Source organism: Cuculus canorus, chromosome 1 (assembly GCF_017976375.1).
Source record: "Cuculus canorus isolate bCucCan1 chromosome 1, bCucCan1.pri, whole genome shotgun sequence".
NCBI lineage: Eukaryota > Metazoa > Chordata > Aves > Cuculiformes > Cuculidae > Cuculus > Cuculus canorus.
Genome location: NC_071401.1, coordinates 71,729,754 through 71,752,373, shown reverse-complemented (window position 1 = coordinate 71,752,373; position 22,620 = coordinate 71,729,754). Strand labels below are relative to the sequence as shown.

The 22,620-nt window shown below is 37.8% G+C and overlaps 1 protein-coding gene across 1 annotated transcript; it reads left to right on the top strand.

The window, feature by feature from the left end:
• The first annotated feature begins 3,614 nt into the window (after positions 1 to 3,614).
• CRLF2 (cytokine receptor like factor 2) lies at positions 3,615 to 21,704 on the top strand. Its single transcript, XM_009565969.2, has 9 exons — positions 3,615 to 3,672; positions 9,828 to 9,926; positions 11,859 to 11,970; positions 12,713 to 12,885; positions 14,441 to 14,580; positions 15,315 to 15,477; positions 17,431 to 17,545; positions 18,564 to 18,648; positions 19,841 to 21,704. Exons 1-9 carry the CDS (start codon positions 3,645 to 3,647, stop codon positions 20,111 to 20,113), a joined length of 1,188 nt encoding a protein of 395 aa, XP_009564264.2. The 5' UTR covers positions 3,615 to 3,644; the 3' UTR covers positions 20,114 to 21,704.
• Positions 21,705 to 22,620: the final 916 nt, after the last annotated feature.

Below are 22,620 nucleotides of genomic sequence, written 5' to 3'. Positions count from 1 at the left end.
TACTTTGACAGTACAATCTGAGTCAGAGTCCAGAATATATTACTCTAGTATTAAAAATGGTGCAGTTTCACCATTCACTTGTCCTTAGCACAAATAAGGTTATTCCTTGTGTTTGCAATTCAAAAAACTACCTTGTCCCTGACATAATGTGGAGAGATTCATGTGTAGCTTGGGATGCTTCAAATCAGCACATTTTTAATAGATAGGGAACATAATTTCTTAGGATAACTTCTAAAAAGTGGTCATTTTACATGTTTATGAAAATCAGCAAATCTTACTCTTGATATTTTAGTTAGTTTAGATCAAACCTGACTGGCTTGTGAACCATATTTTTGGGAGTTCTCATTTATTAAAAGCCCTTTGAGACTCATCAGAGCCGAAACTTCTTCCATTTAGCTTGCTAAATGCTGGAGGCTTGCCTGGTTATTGCTCATCACTGTAAGACATGACTTCTCTTGATTCTTGCAATAGCTTTCACCGCTCTCTGGACAGCCTCAAGCAATACTTCAGAGAGCCGGGCACTTGCTAGAGTGCCTTGTCTGCTCATTTTAAGACTCACAGCAGGCTTGCGTGAAAAGTATCACAGAATCAAAGAACCATTAAGGTTGGAAAAGACCTCGAAGATCATCAAGTCCAAATATTAGAACTTGCTGTTAGTCAGATCGAAATCACTGTTTATTAAATACATGTTAAATTAAAGTGAAAATATGTCTGTTCTGGAGTATGTATTCAAAATAGCTGATGCTTATTAAAGAATTAGGAGAAATAGTGAAGAAATTGAATCCTCACCCACAGAAATGGTAGAGTCACCATCCCTGGAGGTATTTAAAAGACATATATGTTTTGCTTAAGGGCATGGTTTACTAGTGAGCTTGACAGTGTCAGGTTTGTGGGTTTTGATGATCTTAAAGGTCTTTTCTTTGTGGTCTTGGTGATCTCAAAGGTCTTTTCAGACCTAAATGATTCTATGATTCTAATATTCTATGAAAGCAAACAATACAATCTACCTAGAGCAAGTACAAATCTTATTTGTTCTTATTTCTGTATTTTTTCAGGTGACATGCTGTAGGTACCTTCCTGGCCTTTGAGATCAAGGATCTCATCTTGTTGCTTCCTGCTTGTTGCAGATAACAATCTTCAGAGTGAACTCTTTCCTGATAAAACACATTAACTTTTACAGTTTATGTGTAGCTTTTGTCAGGGTGTTCCAACGTATAAGTGCGATTCAATTCCTTTTCCAAAAGTTTATACTCTAGCAAAAGTGACCAGTGTTCAAAGTCTTAGGCAATTAAGGACTGTTGCTATATGTAGCAAATGCTACTAGTGCAGTGCAGGTGCTATTTGCACAAAAAGATCTGTTCTTATTTCCTTGACTCAGTGAAGGATACTGATCCACCACTGTAATTGAGATGCAAGCAACATCAACAATATCTGAGTAGTAACATCAATATATGGAGATTCTGTTCCCTACATGTTTACACTCTGCTCTAGTATTTTGATTTCTGTACTGCTCTGTAATTGACCTAAATTCTTGTTGACCTTAATTTAAATTGACTGAACACCTGACTTCAGGGTTAAGGGAAAACTGTTCAAAACATTTTGATACCAGATTTTGTGCAAGATTTGAACTTGAGAGCACTAAAATATGTTCAAACATTAACTGCAATCTGGAATATTTTTAGGTCAATGTCAACAACAGTGGTGGAATGCAGGAGTTTTTGGGAGTAGCAAGTTCACTTGGTTCATGAGAGATTTAATCTATTATGAAAACTAGAATGAACTGTTCAGTGCATCCCTAGTTCACAGGGCTCGATTCCAAGCACCAGCTTTGAAGACCTTTCTGTGATTGAATTTACACATTAATGGTGAAAAATGTTAATTCTCAGTCAAACTCCACATGGAAAAAAAAAAAAGTGATTTGAGAAAGCAAATACAAATTCTCAAAAAGAAAGTATGAGCAGAGATCAGTACCACTTCTGAAAATAAAATCCTATGTTTCTGGAAATCCTATGTTTTTTCTTCTTGCTCAGTAGTTTCAGAAGAATGAAATTGTTAGGATGGTGTAATTTTTGGATAGCTTATTTTTGTGAAGAGTTAATCTTATCTTAAAAAAAAGATAAAAATTAATGCAATAAACTGCCTTATGAATGAAATGAGTGTGGTACCTGCATCTTTCAAAACAAATACTTGAGAGAAGGATTAAAATGCTTTCAAAGATAAGAATCTGCAGTCATCTTTGTATATCCTGAGATTACTGACTGCTCAGTCTAGCATTATTTCACATAGATCAGCTGATTTTTTTTTGTAATTAATTTGACTCCGTACAGGACAAAGGTTTGCTGTTAAGAGTTGAGCACAAACTGCAAGTGTGGAAAGCATTTAGTCTGTTTCAACACACTGTCCACTGGTGAGCTGCTGAGACACCAACAGCATTACATATCAACAAGTGAAATCTGATGGGGTTTCTTTTTTTTCCAGGTAAGTGAGTGCATGTTGTAACTTGAGCCAAATTTCTTGAAATGAACTGCTGTCTGGAAGGTTTTAAGCACTGGTTTTGCTATTGCTGTAGCTTGCACCATAGCAGCCACAGAAGATGCAGCAGAAACCATCTGTCACTTGGCCAGTTCTAAGGAAAAATGATGGGAAACAGCAAAACAGACCTATTTCATTATTCTAATTTGATTCAGAACATCAAATTTGGCACTCAATAGCAGAAAAATCCAACAATTGCATTTTGTCATTACACATGAAAACTACCGCATTCATAAGAAGTTAGAAGTAGTATGGAAAAAATAATTCTCAATGTTCTTATCTTAGTTTCAGTATCTCCTATGTGCAGATGCTTCTCCGGAAAAGCTCTTAAACTATGTCCTTATCACCTCCCCATCAATGTCTTCAGCAGTGGAGGGAGGAGGGGGGGGAAGCTGGCTGGAAATTCCAGGGTGCGTTTCATGGAGTTTCCCAGCCATTTGGGACTCATCAGTTTGCATGGGGGTCTGCAGCACCTTACAAGAACACCAGCATGAAATCAGGGCCTGCCTGATGCCTGTCTCATGCCTGTCTTCTTTGTGCCCTAGTGACCATCTGCACACCGGAGGCAAAATCTTCTCAGCAGTCAACCCACTTGCCTGCTTTCCGAGCAGGTTCATCCCTCAAAGAGCACTCTTAGGGGTGATTATTCTGTACAAACACAGAAGAAACTCGAGACCAAATCTTATTCTTTCCCTCTCTTATCCTTGCTAAGAGCTTAACTTCCATTAAAGTTAATTTTCACGTGAGCTGGCTAAATGAGAACAAAATACCATTACGGGCTCCAGAAGCTGAAATGGCTACAGTGATAATTATGAATTTCTTCAATAGATAGGTCAAAACACAGTGTCCGTGTGTACAACATAAAAGTTCATTTTCAGAAACGATATTTCTTCTTATGATTTGAAAGGCAGTCCAGGATTTCAGAAGTTCAGCCTCAGCCAGTGAGTAACTACGAAACAGTCCTGAAAGAATTGTTCGACTCCCAGGTCCTTTTCATTGATACTATGATTGCTAAGGGGCGTTTCACCACTTTGCCTTGCAAATTTTGTTTGACGTATTCTCAAACAGTTCAGACTCTGAAAGTTGAAATAATATCCTGATGTGTTCCTGGCATGATCTCCTGCTCACTGCATACATCAGGTGAGGACTAAGGGAGAAATGAGATAGGTAGGATGAAACAGCTCTTCAGCAGGAGAAGGAAAGATTACTGATTTGTTATTGTCTCTACTACTTGCTCCTTCTTTTTCTCAGCAGACAATGATGTCTAGCTCAAAGACACTTATTTCCTCCTCTGTTTTCCTTTTTTTTTTTTTTTAATGTAGGAAAAGTACACGCAGAGAAGACTATATTAAAACTCTAGCAAAACATTTTTTTTCTTCCAAGTTACAAATAATTATTTAGGTTTCCTCTCCTGTGCAATCTGTCTTAATTTCCTACCTATTATTGCTTATGTATCTTTTACTAAGTCAAACCTTTGTCCCATATATGTACTGAGTGCCAATTCAAGTTGCATTCCTCTCAGTTTCTTTACCCTTTTAGGAAACAGCAACAAAGACTCTTGCATGCAATGCAAATTTTTTCCAGGATGACAGGAACTCTGCCTTTAACCAGGACAGAGCAAGGGAAGCTGTGCTGGGTACTTTTGAAAGAAATGTGCTAAAGTTTGACTTCTTTTAGGAAATGCAGCTGAAATTCATATAAATTATTTTTAGCTTATAATTGTAATGCTGTAATTACATAATTGCATAGTCTTATTACTTATTACTATTAATGCATATTATTAAATTCTTATGGTTTGACCATCATCTGGCTTGACCTTATCATTTGGACTAACCTTAAATGTCTGAGAATGAATGAAAGCTCAAAGTTTCCAGTAAGTTCAGAAAATAAGTATTGTTGGGCAGATTTTAATCATATCATGCAAACAAGTACAAAGCAGCAGGAACTTTCAGTCCTCTTTAGAGATAAAACTAGATGTGCAATCAAGCATGGGATCTGTAATTAAGCTTACTTGCATTTTAAAGCTAGAAAGGCAATGTTCTTACACACACACACACAAATTCATCATTGTTTCATCTAGAATAACCTCTTTTTTCCTACTTCGGGGTAAATTCCCACAACAGAGAGATCAGCCTGCCTATTTAAGGCAGCCACATTTTATTTTGACTCTCTATACACACTGCTGGGATGTGGTTGCTGAGGATCCATCCAGAGGAAGAGAAATGTGAATGTTTGTTGAATTTTAGACTCAGAATATGCCCACATTGCCTGTGCAGGATTTATGGAATGGTTTGTTATACCTAAGAAGCCAGGTCTCTTGGTCATAATCTGATATTAAAATCCATTACTAGGTCCCACTTTCTACAAGTTTTTCCTCTTTCTTACCCGTACTAATTAAAATTTCAGGTGCTAGAGCATGATTTCTTTGATCATGTCAAGTTCTATTCCTTGTGAATAGAGATGTAATATTTTTCTCTTTCCTCTTTCACCTACTGTCTGCTGTCTCTTATTTCTTGCTTACTGGTGTTGGCCATATCTGCACTCCTAGACCTACCAAAAATATAATATCAGTTCCCAAGCTGAAACTTGCTCACTATTGAGCACATTGCACTAGATATTCTCAGAAACAGTGTTATTTGAGGTTGGTTGTAATCTTGTTGCCTCCTGACTTAATTTATGAAGTCATAAAAGCCCATGTTGTAAGAAAAGGCAAATAGTCAATCCTTAGTTACCATCTCATTATTCATGCACCTCTAGATATTTATTAATTATCCACTTACTCATTTTTTTTTTCCACAAGTTGCAAAATACCATTCTATTTTTACCTCTTCTGTATTTTGTCTCTGTCTCTGGTTGCCCTTGCAGCTCTTCTCTGTCTTTTCTAACTCTACACATCCTTGGGAAATGAGGGATAGGGAGGTATCAGGATTCTAGTGCTTCAGATGTGTAAATGCAAAGTGGTGCGCTATTTCCTGTGTTATCACTCAGAGAATGTTTGAAGTTGGAAGGTACCTCTGAAAATCATTTAGTACAATCCCCATCCTCAAACAGGATCAAACAGAACCAGTTGCCCAAGACAGTGTACACCTGGGTTTTGCCAGGATTCAAGAATCTGTCATGGAAGCTTGCCAAGCACCGAAAGTGAGCATAATCATCTTTTGATGCAGCTTTGGTTTGGGGGAGAATTTTGATGATTCACCTTTATCCAACAACTGTTTGGAACACTGTCAATTGTTACATAGAATCAATTTTTCATCACATGCCACAATGTGATCAATAAATGGGTCATTTTTGATGTGCAAAGTAAGTGCAGAGCAGATTTCGTAATGGTGATTTTTATTTTTGTTCAGCTCAGGTAGCATCCAATTGTCAAGGTTTTTTTAATTTTCCAATCTAGCACAAATGTTGAACAACTCTTTAATGGTCAGCATTTAGTTCTTCAGCAACCTCTTGAGCTGTTTTTTATGGTTCTCCTTTCAGTAATGATCCTCAACTACTTGTCTATTGCAGAAGTGCTCGTTTTCAAAGCTCTTGTTTCCCTTATGAAATTTTTGGGATCAATGTTGTGATGTATGTTCATTGATGGTACCCTGGCCGAATGTTAGGTGCATATTGCTAAGTTTCTGCTGCTTTATGTCTCCTTTTTAACTTGTACAACAAAACTGCTCAAATTTGCTTTTTCCCCCCATCTTTAGTTTGACAGCATAATATAAAAAAGAAGAAACAGTGAAAATGAAATCATTAGCATAAATACATAAAGTGAATATTGTGCTGCAAAATCATATACTACTAGAATGCAGTTAAAAGTTTAATCTAAAATAAGCATCACATTCGATGACAATATAAAAGTACTATTTTTGCGTTAACGTAATAATAGGAAGGGGAATAAAAAGAGAGGAAGGAAGCTGAAGGAAGTCAGTAAAGGTGCTGAAGGTTGCAGCTGGCAAGAGAAGCCACCTCTGAGAGCTGCTGTCATGGGTGGAGGAGTTGTCAGAGAGCCAAGTGCTGTTTGTGTGGTTTGATCCAAAGTGCAAAATGAACTCAAAAGGGCTTCTTTTGATTTACCTACTTCACTTGCATTGTCGTTGTTCTCCGGATATTCTGATAAGAGTTGCCTCTATTGGCAGTCGAAATCACAAACCCTGGCTGCTAGTTTTCAATTCACTCTCTCTCTGCTTTCCCTGCTCCCGTGTGAAGTTGCAATACTAGGATGGATCTTGTTTTTTTAGGCCAAACAAACCAACACTACACTGCACGTGAGTCCTGAAGAGGGGATACATGGTGAAAATCCTCTGTCCTTGTCCACATGGGAGCAATGACCCAGGAAATCCAAGCAAGTTAATCAGTTACACTCCTGCAGGCAGGCAGAAAAAGACCTAGGGGAGAACAGATCCTGTGGCTCACAGGAAGCATTTCAGTTCAGGGTCTGGAATCATCTACATATGAAAAAAATCAAACCAAGTAATCAGAGCTGGCTTCCAGAAAGCAGAACCTAAGACAAGACTGGCCCCCTTGTTGGGCCAATGCCTGCCTGCAAGGTGGGTAGGAGGGAGACTCCCAGGCTCTACATCCCTCTAGTGCCAAACCTGGTGTTTCTCTCAGCAGCAGCAAAAATAGTTTGACAGTGCATCAGCTTTAAGCAAGCAGTTTATTTGACCCAACTCCTGTTGTTTTTTATTCCTGAGGACCTCAGCCCTAGGTTTCAGTTTCAGAAGCACTAAAAAGTGTAATTCAAGAGGCCGGCAGTATCTTGAAAGGAAGTAGAAGCTGGTGGGAGGGACAGTTACTTGAGGCACCAAAATACTTGGTAGAAGGAAACAGTCAGTGAAAAGGCATTGTCATGGCTTGAGAATTAGACCTTATTGTAGATGTGGTGTCTCAGAATCAGCATAATTCTTTGCTAGAAGGTATTTCACACACCTTTCCTTTGCATATTGTATTCCACATCCATTTCCCCTAAAGAATGACCTATCTTAGGAAGCCTATGGTTTTCTACTTATATAAAAAGCAGATAGGGACAAATAGGTCTGCTTCACACTCCAGAGAAGACAAGACTTGTGTTCTGGCAGGAAAATGTGCTTTAACTCAAATGGAGACACATGGGAGTTTTCCTGCCCTGGGGAACAAAAGTATTTTGCCTCTCTGCCTTCATTTCTACATCACACTGGCTTCTTCAATCCTGACTGTGGAAACCATGGGAGATTTCAGCTTTCCATTAACTATCACCTATGACCTAGTTTAGTATTTCTGTTCTGTGCTGCTTGCTATTTTAGTTCCAGGAATTAATGCATCCCTGGAGGAACCTGATCAAAGTAGGGACTAGAGAGTTAACAGGGTACTGCTTATGTGTCAGCAGTCATGCTGGGGTTTCCAAGAGTCATTGGGATTTGAATAGGTCTTCCTAGGACATACCATGGGTAAGACAGTCAACCGAAGAAAAGTGAATAGCCAGGTCAAAAGTGATACCACATCACCTGGCTGGAGACTGTGGTGGCATAACGAAGCTGGCAAGGGTCTCATCTGAAAAACAATACTGTTTGGTTGAAAAGAATAGTGAACATGTTAGGGAAGGCTCTGAAAGGGATGAAATAAAGCCTAAATCATGGAAGAACTTCTGAGTGTATTCCTAGCCACAATCCAGCCCCCTATTTAGTACAACATTAAGCAGAAACCTCCATTCTAGCTACTTGAGAAATCTGAAGCAACAAGTTTTCCAGGGGTGGAGTCTCTATGTGCCCAGGCTACTTTGCATGCAGCATGACTGAATCATTCATCTGCTCAAGTATGCCCCTGCGTGAAAGGAAGGTTCCTCTACTTTTTCTGATGCAAGCAGAGAGATAACTTCAGAACACCTAGGAAACAAAGATAGGAATTGAGGTCTGCCGTTTATATTACCTGTTTGTTTCATGGAGTAACTTCTGTTACGTGATGCATAATGAGGGGAGAGACTAGATCTGAAGTAAGTTGATGTACTCACCTGTTTCACATGTCCCTGGAAATGTAATCAGTAAACTTTTACCAGAATATGAAAGGAGCAGCCAGCAAGCCTAGCGAAGAAAGTGCTCCATCACTCAAGTCTGTGTTCCTGCATTCTTTCTGGAGAAGAGTGGCAAGCTGGGGCTACACTGCCTTTTCAGTTCAGCTTAGGACTGTGCTTGTGAAATGAATCTCACAATCATCCTCATGTTTTTGTTCACACAACAGAGCACTGTGTTCCTCTTGGGTGAACCTAGTCCAGAAAATTATCTCCAGGAGAGCATGTGGCAGGTTTTGACTGCTAACAGGCATTCAGCCAATAGGGCTGGACTGATGCTAGTCTAGGGGAAACTTCTCCCTTTTCCCCCACTTCCCTGGCACCATGCACATTGTGTGGCTCTTGGGTCCACAGTGCCAACTGCTTCACCTCACTGCTTCACCTCTCCTGTTTGCTATACTACTATGTGGACATAGCTGAAACCCAGTTTAGTGCAGATCTACAGCTAACAGGTCTCTTTAAACATGATAATTGTGATAATTATCACATTTTACATTGTGGTGTTTCTAAAATATGTTTAATCTTAATCAAAATGCTATTCTATTTCCCACTTTCCATGTATAATTTTAGGTGCATTGATATATAAGACATAGACATATTATAGATATATTTAGTGTTATATATATGGATATATTCGGAAGCTGTAGCAGCATAGATGTCCAGGTAACACAGGAGGAAATTCATTCTAGTGCTGCCTCTCATGTAATAGCCTCCCTACCCCTGGCAGCTCAGCTTTTCTGTCACAAAAGGGGCCACAACTTCTGCCTCTAATTTGGGGACAGAAGATGTTCAAGCCAGCTGAGGGGCACCAGGTGTGTGGAATGGCAGTATAAACATCTGCTGGCAGGAACAACTCCTGGTTTGTAAGTGGGGAGGCAGACTGTTTGTACCTCTCTTTCTTACCCTTGAGTCACTGGGCACTTTGAGATCAGCGTCTTCCACTGTGACATGATGTAGTCACAGCTGTGCACAGCTACCTGGTCTTTGTTTGGATCAGGGCTATGGTCACCTCTCACAAGACTGAAAAGACACAGCCAAGTGCTGACAAAGAGGAGATTTATATTCTGAAAAACTGATTATTTGTTTTAAAGAAATTATGAAGAAGGTGTGCATTCCAACGTCCTGTACTTCTGATTTGTTTATCGCTAGAGATATGTTATTTTTTTATTTCCTGTAGTCATTTCCTCCAGTTCCCTCCAGTTCTGGTATAAAGCGATCAAAGAGTAAAGTCCAGAGATTACGATTTCTCATCTCTTCACAGCCTGTTATGTCATTCCAACCACCATGCGACTCATCTTTGAAGCATGTTCAGTGATCTTTACATTGGGCAACCTGGTGGCTTCTCAGTCACAACCTCCTGGTAAGTTCAAATCCACAGGTATTTATTTAAGAAATCAATATATTAATTTGTAATATTTCTGTGTGTACTTTACCTCATGTGTTACCATATTCAGTATTTTCTTTTGTGTGAAAAGAATTAACCATGCAGAAATTGATATCCAGCAGAGATGAAAGTGGATTCTTAAAAAATACCAAAGCACAATAATAATGATAATAACAGATTTCTATGAAAGTTTTTTGACTAAAAATCAAGGCAGAATTTGCTAAGATTGTGTCTTCTGTTAAAGGGATATATATTCAATCCTTTAAGCAGGACTACTCACTGTCTAAGGCATAGTCTTCACACTGAACAAAGACAGGTAAGACAGATTCCAGGCAAAACTTCAGTGCTTAATATTATAGGAAAATACACAGCAATATCTTGCGCTTGAGAAAGCATACAGGTAAAAGGGTTATTAAAGAAAAAAATGAATAAAGACATGAGAGACTTATTATTTGGCTAACTAAATAAAAGAACAGCTTTATTTCATGTGTTTGTCTGCAGTGCCATTACTTACAGCTTGCCAAAGATAAATGGATTCTAACAGAAAACAAACATAAAGCCCAAGACATAGACCTCTAATCTAATCTTCACTCTTGCTAGTTTACCACAAGTTCCTTGTTGTTCATTTTACAAGGAGAAAGAAATACATGAAAGTTATACACTCATCTCACCAACCTTTATATCACCTCTCTTTTCTTCTGTATATATCGTAACACTTTTGGTAATGCAATACGAGCTGATGCTCCAATGGTAATTGTTCCTCTGAGTCAAGGGGTCTCACATGAGGTGCATGACTTTCCGTCCTGAGATGGCAACCACCTATAGCAACGCCATACCGATGGGATGACTTTGTAGAACAAAAGATGAAAATTGGTTGTAGCACTTATTTGATGCACAATGTGGTGGTGCCTAGCAATGGCTGTCTATCTTCTGCAAAAAAGCACTCGGTTTGACGGGTTATAATAATTACACTATCAGAATTATGCCTTGCCTCAAAATGTCTGTAAAACACTCTCACTTTCTTGAAAAAAGGTTTTCTATTCAGTCTCTGTGTTGAGCATTAAATTCAGCAATCTCGTGCTCAAGGAGTGGCTCTTTCATCCAAGTGTTCCTATTAATGAAATGGAATTGTTCTTATAGAAGAGTAGCAGTAAGGCCAACTAAAGACTGTAGGCTCATATCTGTGTCTTGCTCTGCAGTAGTTTCTATACAGTGTGCTGCAATACGTGGAAGTTCAACATGTGGTTACTTATCAGGTTTCATGAGTGTAAGGAAATCAAAAGTGGTTTTTCTTCTTTGTCATGTTTCAATGAGGTTGCAACTGTTCCAGTACATGAATGTTCCATTCTGTTATCTTTGCAGATTGACATTCTGCCTCTTCTTTTTTTTCTTTTTTAATCTGTTCCATGACATTCAGCCCTTTTACAATGTTACTCTTTAATAGTATTTTTCCCAATAACAAACTTTGAAAAGTGGCTTGGAGGTGGAATGTATTTGCTCATAATCTTGCTTATGGTGGTGTTTGTGTAATTTATTGCTCAAGGAAATTTCTTTTTTTTCCCCCTGTAAAAGTACTTTTTTCTGCACAACATAGTGGGATTTTCCACACTTCTGTCTCTTGAGAAGAACTATGTGTCTGGCAGTGCCTGTGAGGTTAGTGTCCTGTGTGGAGCCCAGAGAACATGGGCTAATATGGCTGTGCATGCTTTCATTTTCCTATTCTGAAATTCTAATTTCAACCTCTCAAGGTTATCTTATTCTGTTTCCTTGCATTTTGGATATTCTTATGTCTTCTTATTTTACGAGCATCTGAGGCTATTGTTTTTGGAATACTGATGGCTACCATTGCTAAGGAATACTTCTCATACTCAATCCTGAATTCACATTCTCTGTCAATGTCCTGGGCAGGTTCAAAAGATGCCATCCTCACCACAATAATAAATTTCAATCACGAGAAGATGCAGATCACATGGGCAGCAAGAAAACTATTTCCCCATGAAAATGTGTCATTTTCTTACACGTGAGTATTGACAGTTCTTCCCTTCTTAAAGGATTTACTTTGGGAGGCTGAAATACCCAAGTCTATTTGAGTCTTTTGTGAACTGTACCCAAAAATTCTTTCAATGTTTGTTAACCATCCAGCATAAAACCTCTTTATATTCATAACCTGCTACAGAAGTGTACAAATCTATAAGTCTGCTGAATAGTAGGTCACAACAGACCTTATGTGAAAGATTTGTCCCTTCTTTGTTGTGGTACTAAATGCTAATGCTAATTGTACTATCAAAAGTTTTTTTTCCACATACGTGTATATATTTTCCTTATTAACTGATGTCATTAGCAACTAATAGAAATTTAACTTTTTTGGTTAAAGACAGTCATAGGGCTTGATCTTCCCTGGGTGATATATGTGAAAGAAATTTTAGCAGTACAGTCTTGGAAATTGGTTTGTAAAAACATCCGTTTGAGCAAGTAATTCTCTTATTGAAAAACAATGACAACAATAGCATGGATGAAACTTGATATTTTCTGACTACATCAAAACTCAGTGGTGGAAAATCAAAGAGGTTTGAATAATCATTTCCCTCACATCACTATGAAATTCGCTGCTTCAACAAATCCCAAAGATTTTCTTGGTAGGAACATGGGAAAAAATAATTATAAGAAGGAAATAAATAAAGAAGAAGGAAGAGTAAGAGAAAGGAACTATCTCGTGGTGGCTGGTAGGAGTGTACTATTCACCAGTATTATATTACTTACAGATTTGATGAAGGTGATCACATAATCTGGAAGCCATGTCCCACCTATTTATTGGATCAAGATTATAATTACGGATGTCTTTTTGAGACAGAAGGACCCACCCTTGCCATCTCTATCAGAAACAACAATGGAAGCAAAGAGCTTTATTCTAAAAGATTAAAATCTGATTTTTATAGTAAGTATGTAAAGTGACAACTGCTTTGGTAGTCCTAGTGTCTTCACTGATTTCGTGTTGTCTTTAGTTTGAGAAGAAATCAGTTACATGGGTGTATAAAATGTTATTAATGCATGTGCCAAAACCAAACTACAGTTATTTTATGCTGATTTTCGTCCCTTGCTGTCAGTGGGATTACATAGGACAGTCATATTTTTCCCAAAACACAATTTAATTTTAGAATGAAAATACTAAATTGTATGGGTGTGCTTAGTCTAATGCAAGTGTGCTCGGTGTCCATTTCAGAAAAAATGAATAAAAGTCAATAATTTCTTGTCTTAGTGCTGTTGGTGTGATCTTTCTCATATTTTCAACTTTCTGTTCCTTTTTTCATCTTCTATGGGATGCAAGGCAGCAAACTACTTCTTTTCAAAGAGGCTGCCATAAAACCATCATCAGATAGCAACAGAAATTAGTTGAGTAGCTGTGGTACAGTTTAACAACTTAAGAAACATCCTCCTACTAGCAGAGAGATGATGTTCCTGATTTTACTAAAACCCTGTTGCCTCCAAATAAGTATTTTACATCTAGTGTGGGATTAGTTTATTAAAATCTTGTGGAATTTCACATAGCTACAGCATTTAAAGTGAAGGTTTTTTTTTCTCATAAAAATCATGCAGAAAATATACAACACAGAATTATCTGAAAAAATATAAATATTCCAAATACATTATTGGCATTTATTAATAATATTTTAATGATAGGAGTTAAACAAAAACTTGTCAGGCATCTAACTTTGAGAATGCATTTATATATCATAATTTTATCAATATCTGGTAATTTATTGAAAGATGCTGCTTGATCCTCAAATTGTGTCTATTAAACACTCACTGATAGTAAAATGAATTTCAAAAGGGTTAGGTAAAAAAACACAAATACCAAGGATGAAATTTAAGCCATTAAGTTAAGAAGGCATAGTTTTCTTAATACAAAAAGGCAACTAGAAGGATTGAGGAAGGAGGTAACACTCCTCGCACCCTTATTTCCCAGTACTGAAGACTAAGTAGGTACATAGATTAAACCGCTGCATACTCTTTGGACCATCTGAAAACAGTGAGGGGTAAATTCAGTTGTGTACAGGTAGGCACTCAGTGCTTTTTGCAGATCCCCACCATATCCCACATAGCCTTCAGCAGTGCACAATTGTGCCTTGTAGGGCTCATGATTCTGAATTTGTCAGTCCCTTTCCAGTAAAGGAGTCTCTCTCTTTCTCATGATTATGGGGAATGTGAGGAGACTGTAGTCCTTTCTTAAGTACTGGCAATAGGTTCCTGACATGAGATAGTATCTGCCTTTGAATGTGGCACCTCAAATGGTAAACAGTGTCACGGTGTCAATTTCGATTTTGATGCTAGTAGGGAGGTTAGTTACAAAAGTGCTTCCTCCAAGAAGAAAGGCAACATTCTTCACTTACTACTTGGAGAAACATCAAGACAAGGAAAGAATAGCAATAATTTTATCTGCAAAATACTTCTTTTAAAGCAGCTACAACATAATTTGTTTCTCTTCTTATTAGTAAAGCCCAGTCCACCAGAAAATGTGACCTTCTTGTGGAAAGAGGACACCGTTACTGTCAGCTGTAATAAACCAAACAGAGCTGTGAGGTGCTTAACACTTGAACTTCAATACAAAAGCAAGTTTGACAAAGACTGGCAAGTGAGTTGGACATGACATTTTTAATCAGCTTTGGAAGGAACTGGAAGTAACATTTCTGTAGAACGCAAAATAAAATTGTTTTCAAAAGTTTCTCCTATCCAATATTTTCAAATATAGCTGGTTGCAGAAAACAGTTATGTTTTTAGGATATTGGATCCCTGCCACATCCAAAATCATTTGCTTTTTGACTTACACCTAGTCACTACCCAAAGAGCTGAGGAAAATCTAAGGGAAAGGTCATACATTCAGAATGGAAGAGTTTTGGAAGATAATGGCATAAAGCAAAATATAGATTAAAAAGCAAGAGAGGAAAACGGGAGAAAATACATAAATGGAATGAAAAAAAGGTGATGACACATGATTTTACTTTATCTTAATGTGAACTGTTAAGTATTTCTAAATATTATTTCATTGAGTTAAACCTTTCCAGTCTCAAATATAGCTTGCAAGTATTTTGTAGATCAAAGTACCTATCGTAAATATGCAAGAGTAACATAGTGCACCATGTAATGATTGTTATGACCTTTGACTCAGCACCAGACAATGAAGAATGACTATGAACAGTATAGAGTCAAACAAGAAGTAGAATTCTTTGAAACTCAGAGACATTAAAAAGCAGTTCTGATGTTTTGTGTTGGCCTATCACTTTTCCTAGCTGTGATCACGAATAAGTGTGGAATTCTGAAGCACTATCTTGAAAAGCAAAATTAATGATGATACACCTTCCTTTTCAGTCCAGAACTGCTAAGTGTTGCAGTGTTAGAGAGCAAGGCTTTGATCCAGGGAAATGTTATTATTTCCGGGTCAGACTGAAGAGGCTGGTACCCTACTGCAATGTAGTTCATTACAGCAGTGTCTGGGAAGCAGAAACCTTTTGGATGAATGGCACGTTATTAGGTAAGAGCTGCGTAGCATTCATTATTCGCCAAGTACAAATGGGGAAGGGGTAACTGCAATAGAGGCTGGGAACATGCAGCAAATTAATGTTGTATGGTTGTGCTCCATCGTCTGTTACCAAAGAAAGTTTGTGTGGATGTCTAATTGCCCAGGTTTAACTTGTGTCCTTTTTATCCCTGGTGGCTCATGACACTATCAATTTATGCTCTAATCAATAAAGTCAGGAATGTCCTTATTGTCTGTGTTACAATAGTGCCTAGGGTCCACCAATGACCCATCACCAATGTGATGTGTGAGGGGGGTGTATGTGTGTGCACATGTGTGTTCCCACATATGATATTTAGACATCAAGCCTGAACCCTAAAAATGCTCAATGACCCATTTTTGAAGGCGCATTTAACTGAGTGTGATCGAATTCTTCTAGTTCTCTAGTGGAAACAGTATTTCTACTGGTTATCAAAGGCAAAAATACCAGATTTGGTGTAGTTAAGACTGTACACCATCCCAACACATGAGTATTGTATTAGCTAAGTACAAAATGCTACCCAGTAGGCTTTATTAGAACTAAGAGATACACAGATGTCCAGTGTGCCCAGATCTGAGTTCTATAGAACGTACCTGGCTGTTAGCTTGCCTGAAAAATACCTGTATACACAAAGCTGGGATAAAATCCTAGAGCATAGATATATGTAGCCTGCACGCCGGTGGAAGCAACAGTACTGACCTCAAGAGAAATCTCTTCCATGACACAAATAATGAGCCTGCAAGTGCCTTCTCAGGTGCACCTGGCAAATGCTCTTAGGAAAACAGAGAGCAATGTCTGCCTGTGCACTCCTGAAAGATGAACACATAACAGCCCTACCTGGACTATTCAACCAGAGACTGTCAGCAGGTAACTACAAGGAAGGGAAGTCCAGAAGAGACAGATTAATGGTTCAGTCACTTCAAGTGGCCCTGGATCAGAAGTAACAATGGCACAGAACCTTCGCTGGGACAAGCACTTCACTTCAGGACTTTAGTTATTATTGATTAATGTCATGGGAAGACACAAACAAAGTTATGGTCAAGAATATAATAGACTCTTTCACACTATGTGTCCGAGGGCATTGTCCAAGTGCTTCATGAATATTGTCAGGCTTGGTGCCACTACTACTTCCCTGGGGAGCCTGTTCCACCACCCTCTGAGTGAAGAATCTTTTCCTAACATCCAACCTAAACCTCTTCTGGCACATCCTCCTGCCATTCCCCTTGAGTCCTATCATAGGTTGCCAGAGAGAAGAGATAAACACCTTCTCCTCCTCCTCCCCTTGTGAGGAAGCTGTAGACCATGATGGGTGTCCAAGCTGAAGTAGTATTTAGGTGCCATTACAAAATCTGCAGGAAAAACACTGAGAGTGCTGAAAAATGCACAAGTGCATTAGTGTTATATATATCTACGTACTAGACGATATCCTACCACTAGTCACTTTCAGCATTTGTGGTTTACTTGCTTTTTGTTGGCTGAAATAAGGAGGTGTTGTTTGTTTGTTTTATCTTGGGAAGTAAGACATTTAGGCTCCACATAAAATTGCACTTGCAGTTTTGGTGATTCTGAGTACATAAGTCTTAGCACAAAGTTGCTGTATCACTGTCAATGCAACGTGATGAAGATGAGAAGAAATAATCAATTCATCTATAAAGCCTCTACTCTTTGCCTGTAAGCTGGATTCTTTGCCCTGTACCAGGTAAATTTTGATAAATAGAAGCACAACTTTTTCTTGTTGCAAATTTTGAGGAAGGATGGCTTTTCTTTTCTGTTTCAATTGAACAGTTGGACTTGCCTTATTTGTTCTTAAAAAATTTTCTGGTTTTTTGTATTGTTTTTTTTTTAAAGTCAATGTTCTAGCATGATTAGCAATATTTACTGTTAAAGCAAGAAGTAATTTCTTCACATATTTTTGTGATTATTCCTAGATTCATGTGATGATGGTATAAAATCTCAGTCAAACACAGTAATTGTTTTAATTTGTCTGCTGGCAGTACTTTTATTGATGCTTATCTTCTCGATTCTTCTATGTAAATGGCAAAGGTAAATATAATATTATCAGTTACTACTAAATAACCGTGTCATGAAAATACAACTATCATTCAGGTTCAAGTCTGAACACTCAAAATTCTTATCTGATAAATGAAGCCGTCATAAAGATGCAGAAGTCAGTAGCTGAATAAGTCTTTGAAGGATAATGCATCCTGACCTTCAAGGTCTTTAGTTTTCAAAACCAGAACAGTTCTACTACAAGACTATATTTCAGATTAAAATTCTATCTCTCCTCTTAATTTCTTCTCTTTTTTTTTAGAAATATACTTAAAACCCAAGAAGCCAATTATTTTGGTTATTTCTTCTGAACTGACATTCCTTTCTGCAGCTTTTGTCAGGCTCAATGTCTGTTTGCAGTAGGGTGAAGTAAGCTTGAGTGTATTTAACTTTAATAAGACTATATCATTATTTGGATTTGCAGCTGAATGACCGTATTGATGTTTAGAATTTACATTTTTTTAAAAAATCAAACCACCAAAAAAACAAGCCAAACCTGCAAAGTTCCCAAGTTCAGGGTTTTCTTTTGGTGGATAAAAAAGTAGATGAAAAGCAGTATTTTCAGAGCTGTAAGTGTATAGAAATCTGGTATTCTTTTTAGATCATAAGTTGAGTTTTTTCTCCTATACTTATAGGTTTCAAGTTACATTTAGGATCACTAAGTCAGCCAATGCAGGTGGTTCCTGCAACAGCTTCCCTGTATAAGGAAATGCAACTAGGGAATGTAAAGCTCCTACTACTGCATGGAGCAGAATGGCACTTGGTGACTAGCTGGAGGTTTGTATAGAGTCCATATATCTTGGCTGAATATCCAGCAGGAAAATCACTCTTAGTCTGATGGCATTATCAGATTGTTATAACTACTTTTCATCTCTAGAACACATTTAAAAGAAATCAAGCCTAGAGTATTGTCATGTAAAATATATTTCTGGTTACAGTACTGTGTAGATTTTTCTCAGAATGACTACACCATAACAAAACATTGATTTGCATTTTCGATTCCTCTTTGCAGGCTTCAGAAGTCAGTCATGCCTGCTATACCAGATCCAAAATATGTATTTGCTGATCTCTTCAATGATCATAATGGAAACTTCCAGGTAAACTTGCCCTTCCTATCAAGGCTGTAAACTCTAGAGTCAAGAATACTTTGAAAGTAGCTGTTAATACTTGCTCTGCATAAACATTACTGCAAGCACACTCTGACACAAGGGAGAAGCACTTACCCTCATGCAGCATCACCAAGAGGATCCACAGAGCAAATACCAGAACTTGTACAATCACCACAGGGCTTCTTTGGCGCTGTCAAAAGACACTTGCTATAGAAAGAGAAAGGGAAACTGCTGGAGAAGGGTGTCCAGAGGCACAATATCCAGTCAGATGCCATGGTACTGTTTACATCATTCCTGCACATGACAGCTCAGGTAACTTTCTTCAACTTGATCTTGTCCTTTATGCTTGTGACATGCTGTGAGACTTAGTGCTGAGTCAGTGATGGCATTCATGCCTTTGGAAGAATCAGTCACAGCAGAAAGCATCCTCTCTTGGCCACAGAGCTGTATGGTTCCTAAACCTTTAGACACATAATGTCTGTCAAATGAAAAGACCACAATTTTCACTTTTGTTTTCTTACTGCTTCTTGAGTACAAAACATCGCATATGAGATTTATTTTTCTGTACTAATTGAGCTGTCTTGATGTTAATTACTACTAATTTTCCTCTGAGTAGAGACAAGTCAAATATTTATATTTTCAAACACAATGACTACATCTAAGAGCAGTAATAAAGTTATTACAAATTGAAAACTTTCTATTCATAAAATAGTTTTACACTGAAACTGAAGAAGAAATATATAGATGTAAATTATTACTGAAGCTTTAATACAGAACTGCCTTCTTGCCCAAATCTCCATTAAACTTAGTCTTTATTCGAATTACATCAAGATTTGAGTTAAAGAATGCATGAGTCTATCAAGGAGGGACCATCAGCTATCTTACACACCAAGGTTTTCTAAAGGCCTTGATGAAGTATGAAGATATATTTAATAAAGTTTCAATAATAACTAGGAGTTTGTATGTATTTGTGGAATCCTGTCTGCTTTCCTGACACTTTGCCTTTCTTCTGTCCTGCTATCTTATGTCTCACTTGTCTGTTTTGCTTCCTTTTCATCTTCTCTGTTGTGTCTTATCCTGGAAAGATGCCGTTACTAAAGGAAAATCAGTGTCTGAACAGCCAAGTTTCTTTTGACTGACATCTCAGTCTCTGCCAACATCAACATTTTCATTTTCCTAGGAATGGATAGACAAAACTGATCCTGCAGTGGTGCAAACTGAGCTAGAATATGAAGAGCCAGAGTGCATTATTGAAGCAGAAAACCAGCAAGAAGATGACAAGAACAGTGACAAACAGGGGCCTCAGGAAAATCCCTTCTGTTTTTCAGAGGCAGATGAAAATAATGACTTCAAAGTAGCGCAGATTGCCTGCATGACGCCAGCATCCAACACCATAGCTTCTTTTGCTGGCTTCAAGATTTTAATGAATGATGACATGTATGTGATGTTATAAAATCTGCATAATGCAGAATGTGTTAGGAAATTTCATAAAAGATCCTAATGAGTTTAGGGGAGTGGCTGAATGGAAAAAGCTATCATGAGTAGATTCACATTAAGAAAGACACTAGGTTATGTTGGCTGGTTTTGGATCTGTAATTTCCCAACACTTCTGGACAGTTGAACAGTGTCTAAAACAAGCTCCTGGTAATTTATACAGTTAGGATTTGTTGTTCTAATTGGGGTTTACCTAAGACTAAACTAAGCCCCATCTTCCTTCCATTGAGAGGAGAGAACAAAAGCTCCTGCGCAGTACACGTTCACAGAGGCAAGGCTCAGTCTTTGCACTTATGGTGTGTGTAGGGCAGTGCAAACCACACCCTTATCTTCCCAAATGAAAAGAGAAAATAAAAATATTTTTCTGCTAATGGTCTTTGTCTCACAAAGACTAGACCATATACTGCTAATTTTCACAGGTGTAGGATATGCTTTGCAAGTTTCCCTTAGACTAGAAGCTCTTGCTTTTGCAAGCTGCTTCTCCCAGTTTAAAACTTTGTGCTGCATGATGTGCTTAAACAGTCTTATAAAGAGAAAGTATAAGCCTCATGCCTAAGAAGAGAGAGGGAGCATGCACAGTATTTGGTCACAATTTATCCTGTAAATAGTCCTGTGTAGACAGCTTTCTCCAGAACAGTGGGGTTTCATGCCCTCCTCTAGGGTCAGGTCCTCAGTATTTTATAGTCATTGTGTGACTAAGCAACTTCTAGAAAGCTGAGGTTCATTTTAAGCAGTACTAGTATTTAAGTAAGTTGCATTTACTTCAAACTATTCTCAGTGCAATCAGCAGCTGTAGACCCCAATTAGGACTTCTTATTTATGTTGCATATACCAGCCTCTTGTTCTCAAACTGTTATAATAAGATCAACATGCTAAAAAATGATTCCCCATAATCCTCCAAACACTTCTGCCTTTTCCTATTTAAAACAAGTGTGTGCAAGTTTTTTTTGCCTTTTGTATATCCCACGTTTCTGGATTTTTTTTATAAATTAACTACGCATAATTTCAATTGCATTGTAAATATGCAATGTTTTTTAAACTAATGCAAGCTGCATATAATTTGATGAGTAGAATGTAGCTAAGCTCAGCTCTTCTCATCTGATACAAACTGGCATAATTGCATGAGAACCAAAGAAGTCACAGTGATTTGCAACAGATAAGAGCCTATTCCAGTAATGATTCAGACAGTAAATTGAGAAGTAAGGCCCAGAATGTATAGTTTAGTTACTTCACATCTGAACCAAACATCTGTACAGCTGATAATGGAGCTAGCTAGATACCCTAATTGAATTGCTTTCTTTTGAGCAAATACTTTTATCTCGGAATTCAAAATATTTTCGTTTATTTTCCTGAAATTTTACTGTGGAAAGAAAACAAACCAGAAATTCATGTTGGAATGTGCTGTTGAAGCATTGTTCCTGAATTGAAATACTATAGTCATTTAAGTCTTTCTTGCAAATGATATCTTATACTGTATTTTATAGATATAATATTCTTTTTGTGCATGTATACAACCATATTCACATTGTATGTAATGGACTAGAAATAAAACAAATGAAATACCCATATATCTGAAATATTAATTTTAGTAACACCACTTTATGAAGATAAAACACAGGGAATTATTGATATTCAAAATAAAGTATTTTTTCTCAAGAAAAAATTCCATTTTGGGGAAAGATAGAAAAATATTTACAGAATGAAGAAGAACAAGATCTAAGCAACAGAAAATACTGTTGGTGATTCTGTCAAGCATGGCACAACATTAGACATTCAGATTAACAACATTCACTGCTTGTGGGTGTTGGGAGCACTGGGAGAACCCAATTATGTCTCTGGGCCCTGCTCTCCCAGTGCCTGCCACAGCCCATCTCTGCTGAGATGTAGACCTTGGTAGCCCTCAGCCAGGCCAGGAAATACTTCTGCAGGAAGGATGCCTGATGCCCATGTCACACTCTGCTCCGGCTCCTAGCATGAAATGCTGGGAGCCAGCACTTCTGGGCACACAGTAACTTCAGACCGAACCACTGTTTAGTGAAAGATCAAGCGATAAGTCAGAGTATGAAAATCTGGATCTAAATAAAAAGTGTCTGAAGGGGAGAACGAAATGTCTTATGGAAATATGATTGTATGCTTTTTACACCATATCTAAGAAGGTTTGGAAGGATGTGGCACAACAGAGAAGAATATTAGCAAGCTAGAAAAGTTTGAGAACATATATTGCTTTTAGTTATGCTGTTTAACCAATCAATCCGCTTATCAGGATTGTTTTCAACTTTATGACATATTGTCTGAAATAATACCTGTAGCTTACACAGGTTATAAACTTGCAAAGACATCATTTTAGTCCTAAGCCTTTCAGGAGAGGCAGCTGCCTCCAACAAAGCTCTTTACTTTCTAGGACAGTGAGAAAGTGATGCATTTTACCTTGCAGTTCAAATAAGAGGCGCTTTCTTTACATTATAA